The sequence below is a fragment of the Danio rerio genome, chromosome 2 (genome assembly GCF_052040795.2).
Source record: "Danio rerio strain M-AB ecotype USA chromosome 2, GRCz13ab, whole genome shotgun sequence".
NCBI classification, from domain to species: Eukaryota; Metazoa; Chordata; class Actinopteri; order Cypriniformes; family Danionidae; genus Danio; species Danio rerio.
This window is the reverse complement of record NC_141022.1, coordinates 7,142,954-7,165,000: the sequence shown is the minus strand read 5'-3', so window position 1 is coordinate 7,165,000 and position 22,047 is coordinate 7,142,954. Positions and strand designations below refer to the sequence as shown.

The window sequence follows — 22,047 nt, the reverse complement described above, 5'->3', positions numbered from 1 at the left end:
TGGTAGTAGTACTATTATTGGTATTGTTATTATTAAATGTATTATTCTTATTAAATTAGTCAAAAAATATATATAAAAAAAAATATATATATATATATATAAAGCAGAAAATATAGTAAACGTTTAATAAAAATTTACTCGATTCCTTTAAAAAGGCAGATTTATTCATGAACCTGCTTTTTGAATGATTTAAGTGAGTCAGTAATCTAGTGAGCTAGATTAATATTCTTAATTCCTGAATGAATCAACTATTTTGAATGAATCGATTGAATGAATAACTTTATCCTGCATTTCCTTATGTAAAAATATTGGTTTATTGGTTCAAATCATGCTAGAAATGTATTTCATGATTTTTATTTTTTTTTTTTTACTACTTTTCAGTTCTGATGCTTAATCAGTGCTCAGATTATTCATTAATGCATCACACTATGGAGGACTTACAGTATGACAAACTAACTGTCTTGCAGTGAAAATTTACCCAAAGAAATATATAGCAATAAATATATAGTAAACACTTACTAAAAATGACTCATGCAGATTCATTCATAAGCCTGCCTTTTTGAATTAATCGAGTGAGTCAGTAATCTAGTGAGCTCCTCATAAAGTCATATAATGTTCTTAAAATTACAGGGTTCTATAAATCATGCTGGAAATGTGTTTCATTATTATATTTTTTTGTACTATTTTTACAGTTTTTGGTTCTGATGCTTGGAAAATACTATTGAATCAGTGCTTAGATTAATCAGTAATGCATTGCATTATAGAGGACTTACAGTATACAAACTATAATTGCCTTGTAATGAAAATTCACTCAGAAAATGCAAATAAATTTTCCCTCTAGTCATCCTAAGCATGTATAATATGAAAAATGGTGAAGCTGCACTTTGACGGGATGCATCAAAACATGCTGTTTACCTACAAGCGTCACTATCTGTCTTGAATTCAACCGCAAAGTAAAGCGAAGTGACTTTTCCCTTGTCCATCAGCTCTGCGGTGAAGATGTTTTCTAGATGACCTGCGAGACTGAAGAGATGACCCTGCCCAGAGCTTTGCATGCTGATTTCCATGTGTTCCATTCATGCCAGTAAACGTGTTCGGACCCTCCAGAGCCATAAAGAGCCACCGAGTGAAGCAGAGACTCATGCCGAAGACACTACTGACAGAGATGGCCATAAAGTGAGTCCTGCATTCATAACTGCTCCATCACACGCTTATTTATTTTTTATTTATTTTATTAAAATGATCATTTAGTGGTCAGGAGGTTCTAAGGTTTTGAGATAGGAATATTATTGGCACAGTATAGCATATTCGCTGTAAAAAAAACAAACATTGATCTTAAATTTTAAGTTGACTCAACTTTAAATTTTTTGTTAGCAGTGCATATTTGAAATCAGCTTGACCTGTAAAGGATCTCCATGTAATTTTCAAGGGTAGATTTTGTTGCTTTTCTCAGGAGCCTGTGGACGATGTGGACTCCTGGGGCGAGTCCATTGAGAAGCTGCTGTCCTGTAAAGGTGAGAGAAGAAAATCCCTTCTCAGTGCTGTGATCTATTTAGCAGAAATAATTTTAAAATATGAAATATTTTTTGTTTATTCATAAGCATAACTGTGTTGTGAATCAACACAAAAAAATAAATTGATTACGGTGATCATTTAAAAAATATTTTATAAAAATTTATAGATAATTTTCTTATTTAATTTGTATTATATTATTGTTCAAATATAATTATTATAACAATTATTATGATAATTATTATTAATCATTTATTGTATAAATATCTGAAAAATATATTTTAGCAATGAAAAGTGATCAGATTTGAGTCTAACAATTATTCTAAAATAAGCAAATAAATAATATTATTATTATTATACATTTAAATAGTAAATTAATAATTATATAACAAATAGATATTATTTGGTATATTCTAATTATATTATATAGATGTAACAATTATAATATAATAAATAAATTATATATATATATATATATATATATATATATATATATATATATATATATATATATATATATATTACTATTAACATATAATAAAACACTGAAATTTTTAATAATAATAGTGTTAGATATAATTAACATTATATGTATGTAAGTAATATAATAGTATAAATTAAATAAATAATAATATTATATATATAATGATATATCATTTACATTATAATTTATATAACATTTATACGTTTTTGGGATTATTAATAGCTATTATTAGTATTAGTAGCTATTATTATACAAAGTTATTATGATATAAAGTGATGAAATTTGTATTATTCACAAAAACAGCTCATGATACATCTGCTTTAGTACATATTTATTTGAAATATTGAATACATTTTTATGCAGGTAATAGGAAATATACAGCATTTAGATAACAATTTGTAGATTAGTAAATAATATTGTCTGCACCGAAAGCATAAGAAAATACTTGTGGATTATTTCTCAGTCGATTTGTTGGTTGGCAGAATGCAAATACTGAGAAAATAAGCAAAAGGCTTGCCTGCTGACTGTAAACACTTTAGTCAGAGTATTTGCCTAAAGTCAATGAGCCAATGTTGTGGCTATACATCTTAGTCTAAATCTACACTGTGAAACCCAAAAGGTTAAGGTACTGTAACTCAAAACATTTGAGGAAACCAATTGCAACAAACCATTTAAGCTCAAAAACTAATCCCAAAGAGTATGAACTTAATCCATTTGAGTAAACGAAGCAATTTGATCAAAGTAATACTCAATAAATGAAGAGAACCAAACCAAGAGTACTTTAAAACCTAATAAGTTAAGACAACGCAAACCGATTGCTACAAACCATTTAAGTTAAAAAAAACAATCTATATGAGTACTGTGAACTTACTTCATTTAAGTTGAAGTAATGAGGTATTTAATTAACTCACTACCTTCAACATTGAGTTCAAAACTCTTTTCAAATGAGTAGGATTAACTAAACTAATTTCATTTGATAGAGCTGACTGTTGAGTTTTACAGTGTATTATAAAGGCACATCAGATATTTGTATCAACACTTAATGGAAGAATTAATTTTACCCACTTTAAATACACTCAAATATAAATATCCATCAATGAAGATAGAATGAATATTAATATTAAAGTAGAATGAATATTAACTGTGGTGATAAGCTGCAATAATGGTGTCTTGCTGCAGCGGGACAGGCGGCTTTCCAGGACTTCCTGAAGTCGGAATACAGTGAGGAAAATATTCTGTTCTGGCTGGCATGTGAGGAATATAAAAAGGTGACGAATGAGCCGGAGATGATCAGCATGGCCAATCAGATCTACACTGAGTTTGTGCAGACGGAAGCACCCAGACAGGTGAGTAACACGCTCTGAATGAACCAACTGTGAGGAAATCAATCAGATCCCACTGCTAAATGTTCATTTGAAGTACTGAGTGCTTTATACGCAAGTGCTGATATACAGACATGTCGCAGACCTACCAGTGTTATATTGCATTTATACAACTGTTTGATGGCACATTTGTGCAAACAAATAATGAGTCTCTCCAACTATTCAACTAACTAATATTTTGATTCAGTGGCTAATTCGTATGAATTTGTACGATCTAATTTGTACAATTTAGTATGATTTGCTAACCGTATTTACTTATGAAGCCTTCTTTTAATATGTATATTTTTATCATTATTAGAATCAAGATTAATTTAAAAAAAAAACGAAAACTAAGCCTAAAGCATGTATTAAACTCAGCAGTACTTTTAAAAACAAAAGCTGAAATCTTTTCATTATTTCATTATTAGTTATAATGTTTTTATATCAATCAATACATTGGTTTAAACATTTCAATTTATAATTACGAAAAACAAAAAACAGGCACAACAGAATTCATTCTAGAAAATAAAGATTCCAGAATATTCTCAAATATATGATCCTGGATTTATCACAGGATTGTTCGATTTTGGTCAATAAATCTTTTTTGTTAATTGGAATTTTTTATTTAATTTCTTTTTTACACAAAATCACATTAAATACTAAAACTAAATACTGAAACGAACAAAAGTCACCAATAAACTAGCTAAAAATTAAACAATAATTAGTGAAAATAATTATTATTTAAATGATTGTTAAATGCTTATTAAATAAACATAAATAATACATTTAAATAATAGCTGTAGATTCACATTTACAGTCAGACACATAAATAAAGCGTATGATTATATACAAACACATCTTTTCTATATAAACATAAAGCATGTCTTCTAACTTTTCTTCAGCTGCAAAAAAAACTAGGCATGTTTAATTATGAAGACATTTGTCTGAATTTTCAACGCTAACTCACGGCAATTCGTAACTTATTTTTATTTAGTGGCTATTTCGTATGAATTCGTATGATCTCATTCGTTTCACTATATGAAGCAAGAACAGGACAAGTGTTTGGATACAACTTTTTTGACAACACTTCCTTTAATTAGTGATTAATGTTCATTTACTCGTTTGCTGAAAATAAGAACTGAATTAAGAAATAGTTTTGAAACAAATCTTTGCGCTTAACAAACTAAATTAAATTTGTAAGCTAATATGTCTTCAGTGGAGAGCGTACTACACGGTTTCCTTACTCCACGAAAGTAAAGGCGTAAAGAGTAAAAGTAAAGAGAAAGTAAAGAGGTCAAATGGAGGAGACTCAGGGCCTACTCACACTATGCTATCCTAGCCGTGCTCAGGCCCGTTTCCTGGATCGTTTGAGAAGTGTGAGTGTTCTGAGTCGGGCTCAGGCACGGTTAAGTTGGCCGGCCCTGGCCCGGTTGGAAGAGGTGTGCCAGAGCGCGGTTTACTTGGGCTTTGGAGCGCAATAGTGTGAAATGTGCCAGAGCCAGAAACTGTTAGCGAGATGTGACTTTTAAGGGGCTGTTTCATATGGATTAATTAATCATTCTTACTGTTTAATAAACACAAACTGCCGTAGATTATTAAAGACGCAAACCCCTCACTGCATGACAGCTGCGCACCTTCAGCAAACCCCCTAATTCCTATCCGAGGGCTTTATGATTGCTTAGTGGCGGATCTGTTCGGCGAAATTTGACCAAGAAATCTCCACTGTGCTGAGTGAAAGCGCTTACTGATCAGAGCATCATCAATGACGTAAGCGTGCCCAGGGCCGAATGTAATGCGAGTCCGGGCCGTCGGGGGAAACGGGAGAGGGGACAGGCATGCTTTGGCCCAGTTCAAGGCAACTGTACATAGTGTAAGCCCTCATTCTTTATCCTCGTGGTGTAGATGGTTTAACTGTTTTCTCGCTAGTAAAGCGTTCAGTTTTTCCACTTACAGAGTCCACCATGTAAACAGCAAATGCATCATGGCGCGACACAACTGACTCTTAAAGGGAATGGGAGATGAGACTCTGAATGATTATTGCATGTTATGCTCAAAACACACCCATAACTTATTAAGAGAATAAGCTCAACCCTCTTAGATGATAAAAGCTTAAAAAACAGCAAAAATCGTGCCGTGTACACACACTTTTACTCTTTCAAATTTGGACATTAACAAGCATTACCCCTATAAATATCAACAAAAGTTTCCTGTTTACACAATATTTTAAAAAAAGATTAGCAATTACGTATCCGTAAAAGATTATGTGTATGTAGAGTTAGCCGTATCTTTAAAATGCGTAAGATGGTGCTGCTTAACATTACAACCAAAAGCAGAGACGCTTCTCACACATATGGCATATTCTACGTACAAATCATTTTCATTGATGCGTAAACATAGCCTAAGTCACACATCTTATAGCATTAAGCATTAGTTTGAATGTTCGTTATGAAAATGAAGGGTAGAATTCCCATGTTAAAGTAGGAAAGAGTGATAAATCCATACGAAAGTGTCCCTTAAAAGTGATTGCGCGGCTTGAGTTTTGCGCTCGGGTTCACTTTGCACTCACACTACAAGCAACATGAAACACTCACACTAGTATCAAGAGTTCACACTTAGCTGATGATTAAATATAAAGCTTGTTTGGCATGCTGTCCCGGGAGAGAGCCCTGAGCTCATAAGTTTCTCGAGCTCGGGGCTCCCTCCCTCCGAGAGGGGAGTTTGAGCTGATGTAGATCTCGGAACCTCAGATAGAGATTGCTCTTAAGAGATAATTATTTACTAGAAGCATGTCTATGGTGCCGATTTGGATTAGTCAATTAACTTCAGTTGCATGTTTTTTGATGGTGGGAGGAAACAGGAGAATCCGCAGGAAACCCATGTGAGCATGGGGAGAATGTGTAAACTCAGCACAGAAATGTAGGCTGGCTTGGTAAGGAATAGAACCAGTGACATTCTTGCTGTGAGGCAACAGTGATAACCACTAGGCCACTGTGCCACCCATCTAGGAAAGGAGGAGGAGTAGGGTGGAAGGGGGATTCTTCAAAATGAATATAGCTGTTATATGGAACTCAGGGTATTTATATCGTCTGATTGGTGAAGCATAGATTGAATAATGTGGGACCGGCTGCAAGCAATCATAACCACGTGATCCTTTCGAAATTAGTTTAGAAATAAACTTCACTAAGTGAACCGGGATATGGGGTCAAATGCACCCGGACACGGTTTGGATAGCCTAGTACACCCTGAGACAAAAACAATTAGACAATACAATTAGACATACACAAAACAAATTATGTGTCATGTTTAACCACTACACAGACATACACCAGATTCCAAAATAAGTGTCTGTGGTAAGGCAGCTCTCAGTGCCAAAATCATCATTCTATGTGTTGTCCTCACAAATAAACCACATATTTGAAGTCTAAACAGTCGCATTCAGATAAATACATACATATTAGTCAGTTCTTTTTTATTAAAATGTTTATTTTTATAAGGAAAATCACTAAATCAGTAATGTAATCCACTTATTTTCAGGTTAACATCGATTCTGGGACTCGCACAAATATAACAAACAGCATCTCGGAGCCAACACGAAGCTCATTTGACACAGCACAGAAGATGATCTTCAGTCTAATGACCAGAGACTGCTATCCCAGGTTTCTGAAGTCCGACATCTACCAGTCCATCCTGCAAAAGCATGGAAAGAGATGACTTCATAACTAGTGGCGTATCCAGAGTACCAGTTGCCATAAACATGTTTTTTTTTAATCTTGTTTTATATTTGGTAAGCATAATAAGTTTAGCTTTGGACTTTTAATATTGTTATTTGTGAAGGAAAACACTCATTTCAGTGTCACTCTATAGGATGCAGTCTGATTTTCATGTTCAGTTGCCCATTGATTGATTTTTCCTCTTCACAGAAAATCAAACCAATTAATCACGTCTCATTTTAAACCATAACAGAAAATTGTATAATCACCATCATATCATCAAAAGAATGTTATAAATTATCCCGTGTGGGATTAAAGGATCTGTTATGGGCCTGCAATTGCCTGGTAATCAGCATACTGTTGAGAAATCCAGAAAAAGAGGATCTGAGCGCTCCTTTTTACACATGTACAGCCAATTCTCCTACAGTTAGCTTCTGTAGTAGTGCAACGTTTTTATTAGTTTATTGATTAGGCATTTAAAAAATATACCATTACTATTATTGTTGTTTGTTATAATTATTATGATGTAAAATATTTTATTATCACTACTACTACTTTTTTTTTAGGGTTTCTAATGATTGATGTCAGATCGTCAGGAGGGAAATTTGTACTATGAATTTAAGAGACTGTTTAAAAAATGACCACTATTATCTAGGCAGGAACATCCTGGATTTCTTAAATAAAAAAGGAGAAAAATCTGTATATAAAATTTTAATAAATGAACAAAATATGAAGAATTGTGTGAGTGCTTTATATAGAACTTTTAGCATGCAAAATAGATTTAATATACAGTATATGTTGGAATATACACAGACAGAAAATAACCATCTGCCAACATGTACAATATTACAGTGCATCCGGAAAATATTCGTAGCGCTTCACTTTTTCCACATTTCTTTATGTTACAGCCTTGCATTAAATTCATTTATTTCCTTAAACATTCTACACACAATACCCCATAATGACAATGTTAAAAAAGAGTTTTTGAAATTGTTGCAAATTTATTAAAAATAGAAAGCATGAAAAAACACATGTACATCAGTATTCACAGCCTTTGCTCAATACTTTGTTGATGCACCTTTGGCAGCAGTTACAGCCTCAAGTCTTTTTGAATATGATAACACAAGCTTGGCACACTTGTCTTTGGGAATTTTTGCCCATTTCTCTTTGCAGGTCCTCTCAAGCCCTGTCAGGTTGGATGGGAAGCGATGGTGTACAGCCATTTTCAGATCTCTGCACAGATGTTCAATAGGATTAAGGTCTGGGCTCTGGCTGGGCCACTTAAGGACATTCACTGAGATGTTGTGAAGCCACTCCATTGATATTCTGGCGGTGTGCTTTAGGTCATTGTCCTGCTGGAAGTAGAACCGTTGCCCCAGTCTGAGGTCAAGAGCACTCTGAAGCAGGTTTTTATTCAGCATGTCTCTGTACATTGCTGCATTCATCTTTCCATCTATCCTGACTAGTCTTCCAGTTCCTGTATTTATTTCCTCCACATGCAAATACAGTGTATAACATCTCATTGCCATATTGTCAAAATGATCATCACTTTTACTTTTCACATGTGGACGAGTGGATGATTAAAGAAAGAAACCTTGATAAACTGATTTTTAGTGGGACCGCGCCATATTGTAGAGCATTTACAATTTTCCATATGTAGTAAAAGAAATAGTTCACCAAAAAATCGCAATTTATTTACCAATTACTTTCACTCAAGTGGTTCATACCTTTATGTTTTACAGTTGGACACAAAAGAAAGTAGGCTATTTAAAAATTGCTGGAAACAGCTAACCATTGATTTACATAGTAGAAAACACAAATACTGTAGTATATGTGTTTTCTACTATGGAAGTCAATGGTTACAGGTTTCCAACATTTTACAGGTTATCCATCACTCACAATTAATAAATAAATAACTAATTTAATAAACAACTATTTTTTAACAGCAGATGGCGCTAGGCTAGTTTTAAACTGTACACATAATGAGGAAAAGTGCTTGTGTGTTTGGCTGAGTCGTGTAAAATGGCTTTTATGCTACGAGATTAATGGAAACGCTGGTCACAATAGAAACTTAACTGTTTAATCGTTTTAGAATCATATGGAATTTGTAAGAAGTTGGATGAAAGCAGAGTATGCCATTTGTAAAGCATACAGCGTCATCTGCTGTTTAAATCTGAACTCATAATCCATTCAGGAGAGAATGACGGTGCATTTTAAACTGATGTAGAACTGATATTCTTCTCCACAGCTTCATGTTTAAAAGCTCTTAATTTGTTTAGGAGTTCTCCTATGTATATTCAAGGTTAAAACAAAACAAACAATAGCATATTTTCATAAAATATATTTAAAATCTATAGAAGTTTTTTCCTAACACAATTAAAATGAAAATGCAAATGCTTAAAAGATCAAATGATAAATCAAATACTCAAACTATAAATCAAATGTTCAAACCGACATTGCAAATGATAAATCAAATCCTCAAACCGACTCCTCAAATGATAAATGCTCAAACCGACATTGCAAAGGGTGAATCAAATCCTCAAACCGACTGGAAATTGGTTGATTGGTCATTGATGATTTTAATCAAAACTGGTCTCTTCCTCCTGATGATTGGAGACGTTATACAATTACGCTGATGATTGTTTGTTTTATTATCTGTGGACCACGTCCAATGATGACACACTGGAACTCATGTGATGTTTATTAAAGTCAAATACATCTCACACAATTACATCATGGCAGGCCATATCTGGTAAGTTTTTGGTAAAATATGAATATGAGATCTGTGAGATCTATAATTGTTGAATAGGTAAATGTATCCATGATTAACATTAGCTGTATCAGTCGGCATTTTATATCATGTCTTTTGTTTGTTTGTTTGTTTGTTTGTTTGTTTGTTTGTTTGTTTGTTTGTTTGTTTGTTTGTTTGTTTGCTTGTTTGTTTGCTTGTTTGGTAGTAGGCTATATATCCCCACCCCCAGTCTTCGTCTATAATTAGCCCCTAAAGTTTAATTTGTAAGGTTGATTAGCAATTCATGCCAGTAAAATACATTATGACTATCTATCTATCTATCTATCTATCTATCTATCTATCTATCTATCTATCTATCTATCTATCTATCTATCTATCTATCTATCTATCTATATATATATATATATATATATATATATATATATATATATATATATATATATATATATATATACTTGACCACTCGGTGGCGACAAAGTGCTACATACAACATTTTCATTAAATCAGCAACACTGAGCTTGACAACAATCTTATAAGACCAAAAGTTGTTTTTTATAGAGTTGACGGTCCTCCAGAATCGTTTAAGCACAATTTGCATGTACTTTCCACATTTTTTATTAAATTGAAATATTAAATAATTAAAATATTAATAGGGGAAAAAGTCCTGTTTGGACCAGGCTTGATGTGTGTTATTTTAGGACTTTATTTATTTCACCGCTCAGTAACTTTATTAATCTGCAGAATGAACCAGCATACAGTATGTTTTACGCATCAAATGCCCTTCCAGCAGCAACCCATCACTGGGAAACACCCTTCACACTCTCATTCACATACACTACGGACAATTTAGCTTACCCAAATCACCCGGAGGAAACCCACACCAACACGGGAAGAACATGCAAACTCCACACATGAAAAAAAAAACACACACACAGAAATGCCAACTGACCCAGCCGGGGCTTAAACCAGCGACCTTCTTGTTGTCAGGCAATCGTGCTACCTACTGCACCACTGCGTTGGCCCATAGTTTAATATTTATTTACTTATTTGTTTTACTTTTATTAACTTACAAAAGAAAAAAATTAAGGGAAACAAAAAAAATATATAAAATTTAGTAGTTTGTAATTTTTATTTCTAAATATGTTTTGTAACCAAAATATTATTTTATAAAATATATCCATTTGATAAATCTGTTTTGTTTAAATGTACCAAAATATATTACCTACATCTACTGAGAAATTGATTAAAATAATAATTTTCAAAATACTCATAGCGAGGAAAATAAATATTGAAGATGCCATTTTTCTTTTAAAAAAAACATATTTCTAAAGGTAACTTAAAGGGCCATGAAACCCCCTCGTTTCAGCAGGGTGTTTTCACACCTCTACTTTGGAAAAAGTCAGAAAAGTGGGCGTGTCCAGCTCTGTTTAGGGGGGAGTGTCGGAGGAAGAAAAGAGGCTTGGTGTGGGAGTGTCTATTTGGGCACGCTAAATTGCAGAGTCAAAACACACAACCACAGCGGACAATGTGACTGTGTTTACATGGACATCTGTAGTCGAATTATTTGCCAAATTATTAAATGATGGACTTTAACTGCAGTTTGGCTCTTTCATTCAGGGAATTCATTAATGTCCCTCCCGACAAACGTGATATTTGATTCGAGGAACTGCTCTAAGCGTGTATTTTTCATGCAATGTTTGATACCGCACGGCGAATGAGAGAAAAAAAAAACTCAGCATTTCCCGGAAACTTAGATGCAAACGGCAGGTAGCGTCAGAAAGCTGCGTGTGTTATTCCGGTCACAAAATCCAACACGAGGTTATAGTTTGGTTGTAACTGTTAGTGCTAACTTGTTTACACTCGGTGCAATAGTTTGTTTGATACGAATATAATACGAACTGAATAAACAAAGAGCACTGGTCGCTCACTTACCAAATCTGTAGAGACAGGACAATCACCAGCAACTAGAGCCGCATCTTTATTAAGAGGAGACTACAAGCGAATCCGGATCTCAGTGTTTGCAGATGAGAACAGCTCTCAGGTAAACAATAATCCTCCTTAGACACGTAAGTTATTGTTGTTGCGCGTACACTGTTAATCCACGCGTGAGTCTGCGCTCTCACAGAGAGAAAATGAAAACGAAACTTAACTGCAGCAAACTATAAAATCAACACTTCACGCTTGTTTTGCCAACACAACGTGGCGTCTTTGCCGTCTACACTCTGACAGTAATGAATATTAATGAAGTTGCACAATAGAGCGCGCTGATTGGTTTGAACCAAGCCTTACTCATGCATTAATGCAGCACACTGTAAGACGTAATAAGACTCACTCTGGCACAGACGCCCAGTCTGCACGCTGGAATACACGCTATTATGTCATGGCCGTGACGCAGCTTCAAAAATTCGTTTCAAACCGGAAGTACGAATTTGCTTGAAATAACGCAAAAACAACCAATTTACACTTTTTAGTGAAATATAGGTGTCCTAATAGTGTTTTTAGCAGTGTGGGACACATATACGACTGTCAACAGCTCAAAAAATGTGTTTTGGTGTTTCGTGACCCTTTAACACTTTTCCCCATGATGGTGGTAACAACCAAAGAAATCAGTATATGCAAAGAAAACAAATGTAATTGGTTTACAAATTTAGTATAATAAAATTAAATGACAGGGGAAAGTATTGAACACATGAAGAAAGGGAGGTGTAGAAAGACAGCGAATGCAGAGACAGCAGTAGTTCTTCAGCAACCCTTTAGCCTGGTTTATATTTCTGCGTCAAGTGATCGGCGTAACCACGGCGCATGCAACGCATGTGGCTGTGCATTCATACTTCTGCACGCTGTTTCTGTTGCTCTGCAATAACACTTCCGAAACGCTAGTTGGCAGTGAGGTGTTTATGTTCCTCAGTGTCGAGTTTCTTCACTGAAGTTTTGTTTTTTCTGAGCGCTTCCTGAATGTACAAGTGGCTCAAACTCACATATTTTGAGGCAGGAACCGGCGGGCGTGCAACAACTTTAACAATGAGGTAAACACAAAACAAAACTTTCCATCCGGAGCTCCTTCACGGGACTCCACACTTGTAAACAATCGGCTGTCGGTCCCGCCCAGACTCGTCATCGCTACCAAGCCGACCAATCACAGAGCTTGCGCTACGCATCGTTACATTTACAGTTACATTTTTTTTAAGAGGTGACGCTTGACGCAGAAATATAAATCAGCCTTCTGCGCTTCCTCATTGTGTGCGATTAGCTGCTTTTGTTAACATCTACATTAGCAGGATGATGAAGATGAAACCAGGGTGGACAATACAGCAAGACGATGATCCAAAACACAGCCAAGGAAACACTTAAATGCTTACAGAGAAAGAAAATCAAGCTGTAGAATGGCCCAGCTAATCACCTGACTTGAATCCAATAGGAAATACAAAAGAAAGGTCAGATTTGATAGACGAGACCCACAGGACTATCAAGATTTTTACACTTAGTTGAAGTCTGCCACTTTAACCTGAGCAATGCATGTGACTTCATTCTCCATATGAGAAGCGTCTATAAGCTGCCATCACCAAAAAAGACTTTTATATAAAGTCTTAAATACATTTCAGTAGTTCAGTGCTTTCTCCTTGTGACTTTTGATTATTACAGATTTTTTGTTTTGTTTTATTTTTATGTTTGTATTGTTTGGGGTTTCTGCCAACATCAGTTTCAATTCCATGTCAACAGCTCCTTTAGAAATAGTATTTCCAGGAAAACACTCATCTATTCAAATGCATCTTAGGAGAACGCACGTGCCTGTTTACCTTCTAATTATTTTGGAAGAGCTTTGCATGCATTACAATGTAGACATTGGCATGCAAAAAATGCATCTGTGTTTACCTCGGTCGTAACATGACACCAGTAACAACGTCATGTGCTTTAAACTAAAAACAAAAGAGAACATATCAACATGCTAAATTAGGTTTATCAGTTGTCTAAATTGCAAATTCCGAGATTCGAGGTCTTTACAGAAAGTTCCATCATCATACCTGCCTGGTAACGGTAAACTCCAAATATATTGTTGTTGTGACGCACTAGGCTGACCATTCGTGATTATTATAGCTATATTTAAGTATTTTAAGACTGAAAGTGCACTACTGAATCACAATGATCTGGTTTTAGAAATGTTTCTATCCTTCTGAATGGAACCCTCTTTGCTTCGGTGGTTGATATAGCAACAGACAAACTTGTGTGTGTGTGTTTGTGTGTATGTGCGTACCCTCATGTACCACAATGACTTCCTCTTCTTTGCTTATCTTTTTTTCAAGTGTACATTCATATCCAAAGGGGAAACTTTAGCTTCATAACCGTTAGAACATAGTTTCTGTGGACATTGTCACACTGTAAATGCTTTTTTCCTACGCTTAAAAAAAATTGTTTTTTTTTTACTTGTACAAATTACTTATTTAAAATAAGCCGAAACAACAAAATTCTTGAGATTTCATCGGGACAACTTAAATTTTTTACATTCAATCCACATAAATTTGTTAAGTGTTAAGTTTAAGGTGCAGTAGGTGATTGTCTTCAGAAACATTTTTGTTGTGCTGGTTGAAAGTCTCTTCACATTCCAATAGTAATGATTAAAGTAAATTATCTAAATGTATCTTTATGTATTTTTATATTCTGGGTAAGGCATAAAACTAAAAAATGTTCATCCAATTAAATAGAGTCGGGCCGACATCTCTCATAATTCCGATAAGTAGGCCAAACTGTCTGTCAGTAAATGCAGATTAGAACAACTGCGCAGCCTTATGTGCGCAGCTCCGCCGACTGATGTTTGTGCTGCTCGTTCACAAAAGAGAGAGAGCGCGCACACGCGTGTGCGATCGGTAAAAACCTAAATCAATATCGGAGTTATGTTTGCACGCTGAAGAAAGGACATCACAATGGCTAAAGGATTTCTCTTAGGGTGCTTTTACACCTGCCTTGTTCGATTGAATCGCACTAGAGTTTGTTTTCCCTTTTGGTGCGGTTCTTTTGGGCAGGTGAGAATGCAGCAATCGTACTCAAGTGCGCACCAAAAGCAGACCAAATAATCGTACCAAGACCTGCTTGAAGAGGTGGTCTTGGTACGTTTTTAAACGAACCCTGGAGCGATTCGTTTGTGGTAAATATGATTCGTATTAAAACAGGTCAAACCGCAAAAAGTACTGCGCCTTTTAGTCTAATCCAGCTGCCGTAGGCCGATGAGCTGTGCATTATGGGATATGGAGGAAAAATATTTGTTGACAGCGCTTTACCAACAGAGAGAGAGGGGAAAACATTACCTGATGGATCGTTGGTAATATTTCGTGACATTTTGTGTCTGCCGGTTTGTTTACTTGCGCTAGTTCATTGGCATTTTCCCGCACGTGAATTCTGACCAATCAATAAGCAGTTTAGGAAATATGTTAAACAACATCCGGCCAATGAGAGATGTGGATTTTGTCAGATGACTGCATTTTGGTTCTTTTCAACTGCTTCGGACCAAAGCCAGCAGTGTGGTGTGAAAACGACCCAAATATGGCAGAAAATGCAACAATGTATCATTTATTGCCCTCATTTATAGCCACTAAAATCTTCCGGTGAAAGATTGATAAGACTATTTTCGGTTTCATAAAAGACCTTATTATGTAGATTTTAATTAGTTTAACAACAAAACACAAGTAAATACCGCTATTCCGCCTAGTCTCTCCCTATATTGTTTACCATGCAACTAAATATTCGCTCTGAAAATCGCATGTCAGTTTGCTTTGCACGCTGCCGGACAAGCACTAGTCGCTTTTAACACATGAGAGAGGGTTCTTTTGCTGTGCTCGTGTTTAAGGAGGCATGGCTCTAGAAGGCAGGGGAGGGAATGATACAGAGATTTATTAACGGCCAAGAGCGTTGTGACTGGCAGCTGCGCCTTGCGTTTTTTCCCCTTGCGCGCCTTGCGCTCGCAATTGAAAAAAAGTCGACTCTGAGCGGAAAAAGCGTGTCACATCACTCGCATCTTTTTCAATCTCCAATCAAAGAGCAGAGGCGGGGTTTCCGTTGAGGTGCCTGAAGTGTTTGTGTTGTCAAGACAACAACGGAGACTTTTGATAATAAAGGAGAGACTTGTGGTTGCTGTTTTGAGTTATCCAGTGCTGTATGAATCACAAATCTTGAATATCACATTAATATTAAAATTATATCAATATCAACAGCAACACTCTCGCACAATATCTAGCTGAGTCAGTCGTTGCCTGGCGACATAAAAAGTGCACCGTGCTTCTTTTTTTCTTGTCAACAAAAAAGGCAGTGTGGTGCGCCTCACGTTTTTGGAATGTAAATGAGTGTTCAGTGTGATCGACCCCTTAGATCTCCCATATTTTAACCATAACCCACAGAAGGTAAAAAATAGTCATTTTTTAAAGTAAAAAACAACATCATGAAAATGAAAATTCATAAGCCTCTACATTATTTTTTTAATAGGATTGGTGTTTACGTTAGATAAACAACACCGCAATAACGTCAGCTGCAGCAGATTGATTTTATAGCACCAGGTTAACATTTCTGACACCTTTATCGCAATCAAATACAGTAAATACAGGCCACAACTGAACATTGAGAATGATCTCTGAGTGGCGGTCTCCAAAATTAAACCAAGAATAGACTTGTGCTGAAAACATTGTGTCCACCAGTCTCATTCGTTGAGGTTAATATTGAATTAAACATTAATAAATTACTATAAAAATGATGTGGTTGTTAGACTGTTGCACTTTTTGTGTTGTCAATATGCTTTGTGTTAATATAGGCCTATTGTTGTGTGTGCAAGGTTTGTATATTTATAACCACCTCTGAGGAATTTGGGGGACGCGAGTCACTGGCATTATTATTTTAGGGGTCGCGGGCTGAAAAGTTTGGGAACCCCTGGTCTAGGTGATCTGTATGACAAGCTTTCTTGTGGAGGTGTAAAAAAAGGGTGTGTATCTGAAACTTACAGCAAATCGCACCATAAGTAAAGTATTTTACATTTTCCAAAATGTAGACAGCACCCTCTAGTGGATGTGTCATCTGAAATGTGCGACAAAATGTATCCGGAGCAATTTATTTTACGTTTCACAAAAATGTATAAGCAGAGGCACGTATTTCCAATAATTATAGGCTGGATTCATTCTGAACTTAATTTTTCTTACTCATTTCACTGTGTAAGGTGTTGTCTAGTTCATCTCAGTTCAATTACATCTGGTGAGTTGGTTGATAAATAAACAGATTTCCTGTTCCAGCTGTTAAACACTGTAGAAATGCAACATGTTTTTAATGTGTGTGTGTGTGTGTGTGTGTGTGCGTGCGTGCGTGTGTGTGTGTGTGTGTGTGTGTGTGTGTGTGTGTGTGTGTGTGTGTGTGTGTGTGTGTGTGTGCGTGTGTGTGTGTGTGTGTGTGTGTTTAAAATTCAATTATTGTGTTTTTTTTATTATTTAACATTTATTAAAAATGTTGCTTTTTGAGTTTGATGTCAGCCTTAACTGTATTGTTTGTGCACGTGCACACTGATGTAACTATAAATAACATCACTGATTTAAAATAATAATAATAACGACCCACTGGCACAGTTCAGTTCTTGTTTCTTTGATCTAGTTCCTAACCACTTATCTGTTCCCATGGACACTAATTTCCTTCATCTGTGTTGATCTTTTCATCTGCGTCATCTGATTTAGTTAATTAGAGTATTTAAGTTTCAGTGTTTTCTTTGTTCCCTGTCCAGTCTCGTACTTACTTCCCCTGTATTAGCTGTATGTTCTTGATATACTCCTGGTAATAGACCCTTTTCACGTTTTTGGGTTTCTCAGTAAAGGAAATCGTCATCGAGTGCTGTGAATTGGAGAGTACAACAGTTGAAGTCAGAATTATTAGCCCCCCGAATTATTTGCCCTGTTTATTTTTTTCCCCCTCCGTTTTACGGAAGAAGATTTTTTTCCAACACATTTCTAATTAAAATAGGTTTAATAATTCATCTCTAATAACTGATTTATTTTATCTTTGTCATGATGACAGTAAATAATATTTGACTAGATATTTTTCAAGACACTTCTATACAACTTAGTGACATTTAAATGCTTAACTAGGTTGATTAGGTTAACTTGGCAGGTTAGGGTAATTAGGGAGGTTATTGCATAATTATGGTTTGTTCTGTAGACATTATCGAAAAAAAGATAGCCTAAATGAGCTAATAATTTTTACTTAAAAATGGTTTTTAAAAAAATTAAAACTGCTTTTTTAGCTGAAATAAAATTAATAAGATGAAAAATATATAATCAGACATACTGTGAAAATGTCCTTGCTATGTTAAACATTTGGGAAATATTTAGAAATAACCAAAACATTTCGAAGGGGGGCAAATAATTCTGGCTTCAACTTTATGTAAATATATTTAAGATGTTGGTAACCTTTAAATGTGCCACAAAATTCTTAACCTCTCACTAAAGTAGGTGTCATTGGCGTGCATGCGCGCGTTCTCGGAAGTAAACAAACACCTCGCAGTCAGCTCACGTGTGATTTGACCGCGAACACATTGATACATGAATACAAAAATGAAATTTTGGGGTAAATTATACCTTATAAATACAGCATGTGACACTCATAACGGCATTTGAAGGTGTCAATGTTGCTGTGAAGACTTTATCCTTCTCTCCAGACCTTAAAAATATAATTGGCTGAATCGAAAAGCTGAATTAAGATCGTGTGTAGGGTCGAATAGAGATCGTGATCTTTTTTCGATTACTCGTGCAGCCCTAATATGTATTTATATATAAATATTTATATATATTGTAATATGAAAACAATTTCACTTGATCCCTTGAATATCTTTGTAAAGAATTTATTATTTTAGATTGATTAGTATGATTCTGATGAAATAGGTACATAGTAATGTGATTATTTAATTGTATTTTCTTTGTTCTCCTATCATTTGTTTACATATATTATTACACCCACACTGTTTGTACCTTTTGGTGGTCTTATATTATTATTTATTATTAATTTACACTAAGAAAAATCCAAAACTGACAGCTAAAGAATTTAACTTTTAAAATACAGTAGGGATGTAAAAAAAATCTAAATTTTACTATAAATCATTTTATTAGTTTATAATCATACATCAATGCTTTGAAGTACAACTACACAACAGAGCTTTGTTACACTGACAAAAACCCAACAATAAGCAGGTGTGAATGAGAGTCACAAGATCATCACAAACAACTTTTCCCACAAGCAGAGAAACATACTACTGTATAGATGGTGCTCAGTGTCATTCACACAACACCATCATGGTAACACACATGACACTAAAATAATTCAATAAATATTATTTATCAACTTTACATGTAACATAAACCTCGAATGTGCACAACTCATAAGAAAATTTTGTGAACTAATACATGAAACATAGTAATATGTAAATAAGTCCATTTACGGATATTCACTGTATACAGTAGGATTTTACCTTTAGCAATTTTGGGGCTCTATTTTGATGATCCATGCGCAAAGTCCAAAGCGCAGGACGCAAATGCATTAAGCGCATGTCGGAATTCATCTATTCATTCATTTTCTTGTCAGCTTAGTCCCTTTATTAATCTGGGGTCGCCACAACGGAATGAACCACCAACTTATTCAGCACATTTTAACGCAGTGGATGCCCTTCCAGCCGAAACCCATCTCTGGGAAACATCCACAAACACTCACACACACACACGCAGACACTACGGACAATTTAGCCTACCCAATTCACCTGTACCGCATGTCTTTGGACTGTAGGGGAAACCGGAGCACCCGGAGGAAACCCACGCAAACGCAGGGTGTAACTACCCGCCGGGTATTAAACAGTCCACGCTTCCAAATACTGATGTCCACCATGCGTTTCATTTATTGAACACCGTGAAAACGAAAAGATAAACATATAAACAAACCAAATGTTTCACAAAAACTCAATCAAAAGGACATCAAAATAAACAAATAATATATAAAACGATTTTAGTTTACCGTGTTGGCCTGCTAACCAGCTGTAGAATAAGCAAAAGCATTTAACAGGTGCTTGCATTGAGATCTCACTATCCTGAGTGACCATACAAACTCTCGCAGGTTAAATCAATCAATGAGAATCATGTGACTTCCCACTCAAGCCAACCGGAAACAAAGAAATTAGTAACACAAATGAATACACATTCAAATAATGAAATACAAAACAATAAACAAAATGACAAGCTGACCAATCAGCGTCAGCTACACAGGGAGAACATGCAAACTCCATACAGAAACGTCAACTGGATCGAGATCGAACCAGCGACCTTCTTGCTGTGAGGCAACTGCACTACCTACTGCGCCACTGCTTCCACTTTCACTATTTTAAGGACGGGAAAATCCGCCGTGGCGCATGGTCTAAAAGGGTTGAGCTTATTCACTTAATGAGTTAAAGGTGTGTTTTGAGAATAAATCAATCAGAGTCTCATCTCCCATTCCCTTTAAGAATCAGTTGCGTCGCCCCATAGCGCATTTACTATTTACATGATGAACTTTGTAAGTGGAAAAACTGAGAGTTTCACTAGCGAGAAAACAGAGTTAAACAGAGAATCTGCAGCAGGTGAATGAAAGATGAGCCTTCTCAGTCTTTACTTTCACTTTCACTCTCGTGGATAAGAAAACTTGTACGCACAGACATCAATTACCTATAAATAATTAATTTCTTTTATTAAGCACAAAGACTTGTTTCACAACTATTTCTAAATTCAGTTCTAATTTCCAGCAAACGAATAAATGAACAATAATATCGAAGTGTGCTCAAAAACTGAGTTATATCCTAATACACATGCTGTGCCCCATATGGTCTAAAACCTGACAGGTGAACAAATCTAAGCTTGTTTTTAATAAAACAAATATAAATATGCATATAATAAATAATACTGCTACTAATAATTACATTATACAAAAGTAAATCGTTACGAATAAACTGGAAAAGCCCTCAGAGATGAAGAAGGCATGAAAGTAAGGTTTTCATATTTATGTTGAAAATAATTATTTTGTAATATTTTAATCCTTTAATTCTTTTTCATATGTAAAGATATTTGTGTAGGCAAGGCGCACAACTAACTATAGTTGTGGTCTAACTATGGACTATAGACCTGCTTTGATCTGGTCTATTGATCTATTTTAGTTCCTCAAAATAGCAATGCACCTCAACACACCTCCTTTTTTTAGACCAGAACGCCTATGGGCGCACATATGAGGGCAAATGCATTTGCTATTTAAACAGCGTGCTGCAAAACTTCAAAACGACTCCTGCGCCAAGCTTAAACTAGCAAACAACAATTGCGTCGCGCCTTGCGCAGCATTGCGCCGGGTGTATGATAGTGCCCTTACTGTTTTTTTAGCATTGAAATCATTCAATTTTTGTACAATGTAGCTCTTTTCATCATCTTCTTTGTGATTTGTCTATTGTGGCGTGATGTGCTGAACTTATTTGACGTGTTTTCCAGATTACGGATTTTTACTGTAGCATTTTTACTGTTTTTATTACTGATATCAGACATTTTTTATTTACAGCGTAGCTTTATTCATCATTTGTTTTGTGTTCCGTCTATTGTTGCATGATGTGTTGAACTTATTTGACGTGTTTTCCAGATTACGGATTTTTAGTGTGGCATTTTTACTGTTTTTATTACTGATATCAGACATTTTTTATTTACAGCGTAGCTTTATTCATCATCTGTTTTATGTTCCATCTATTGTTGCATGATGTGCTGAACTTATTTGACGTGTTTTCCAGATTACGGATTTTTAGTGTAGCATTTTTACTGTTTTTATTACTGATATCAGACAAATTTTCATTTACAGCGTAGCTTTATTCATCATTTGTTTTGTGTTTCGTCTATTGTTGCATGATGTGTTGAACTTATTTGACGTGTTTTCCAGATTACAGATTTTTACTGTAGCATTTTTACTGTTTTTATTACTGATATCAGACATTTTTTTTATTTACAGCATAGCTTTATTCATCATTTGTTTTGTGTTCCGTCTATTGTTGCATGATGTGTTGAACTTATTTGACGTGTTTTCCAGATTACAGATTTTTACTGTAGCATTTTTACTGTTTTTATTACTGATATCAGACATTTTTTTTATTTACAGTGTAGCTTTATTCATCATTTGTTTTGTGTTCCGTCTATTGTTGCATGATGTGTTGAACTTATTTGACGT

General features: G+C 35.2%; 2 protein-coding genes across 3 annotated transcripts in view; both read left to right on the top strand.

The window, feature by feature from the left end:
- The window catches only part of rgs1 (regulator of G protein signaling 1), a 26,225-nt gene extending 18,439 nt beyond the window's left edge, over positions 1–7,786 (top strand). The window contains exons 2-5 of one of the 2 annotated variants that reach the window (XM_087240441.1): positions 987–1,176; positions 1,454–1,514; positions 3,176–3,342; positions 6,892–7,786. In XM_087240441.1, coding sequence (XP_087096567.1) covers positions 1,054–1,176; positions 1,454–1,514; positions 3,176–3,342; positions 6,892–7,068 — 528 coding nt within the window. In that variant the 5' untranslated portion in view covers positions 987–1,053 and the 3' untranslated portion in view covers positions 7,069–7,786. Of the gene's footprint in view, positions 1–986; positions 1,177–1,434; positions 1,515–3,175; positions 3,343–6,891 lie in introns of those variants that run through there. The other variant, XM_087240442.1, reaches the window with a different exon arrangement.
- The window catches only part of LOC147846195 (uncharacterized), a 1,020,765-nt gene that overhangs the window by 780,067 nt on the left and 218,651 nt on the right, over positions 1–22,047 (top strand). The window lies entirely within an intron of this gene.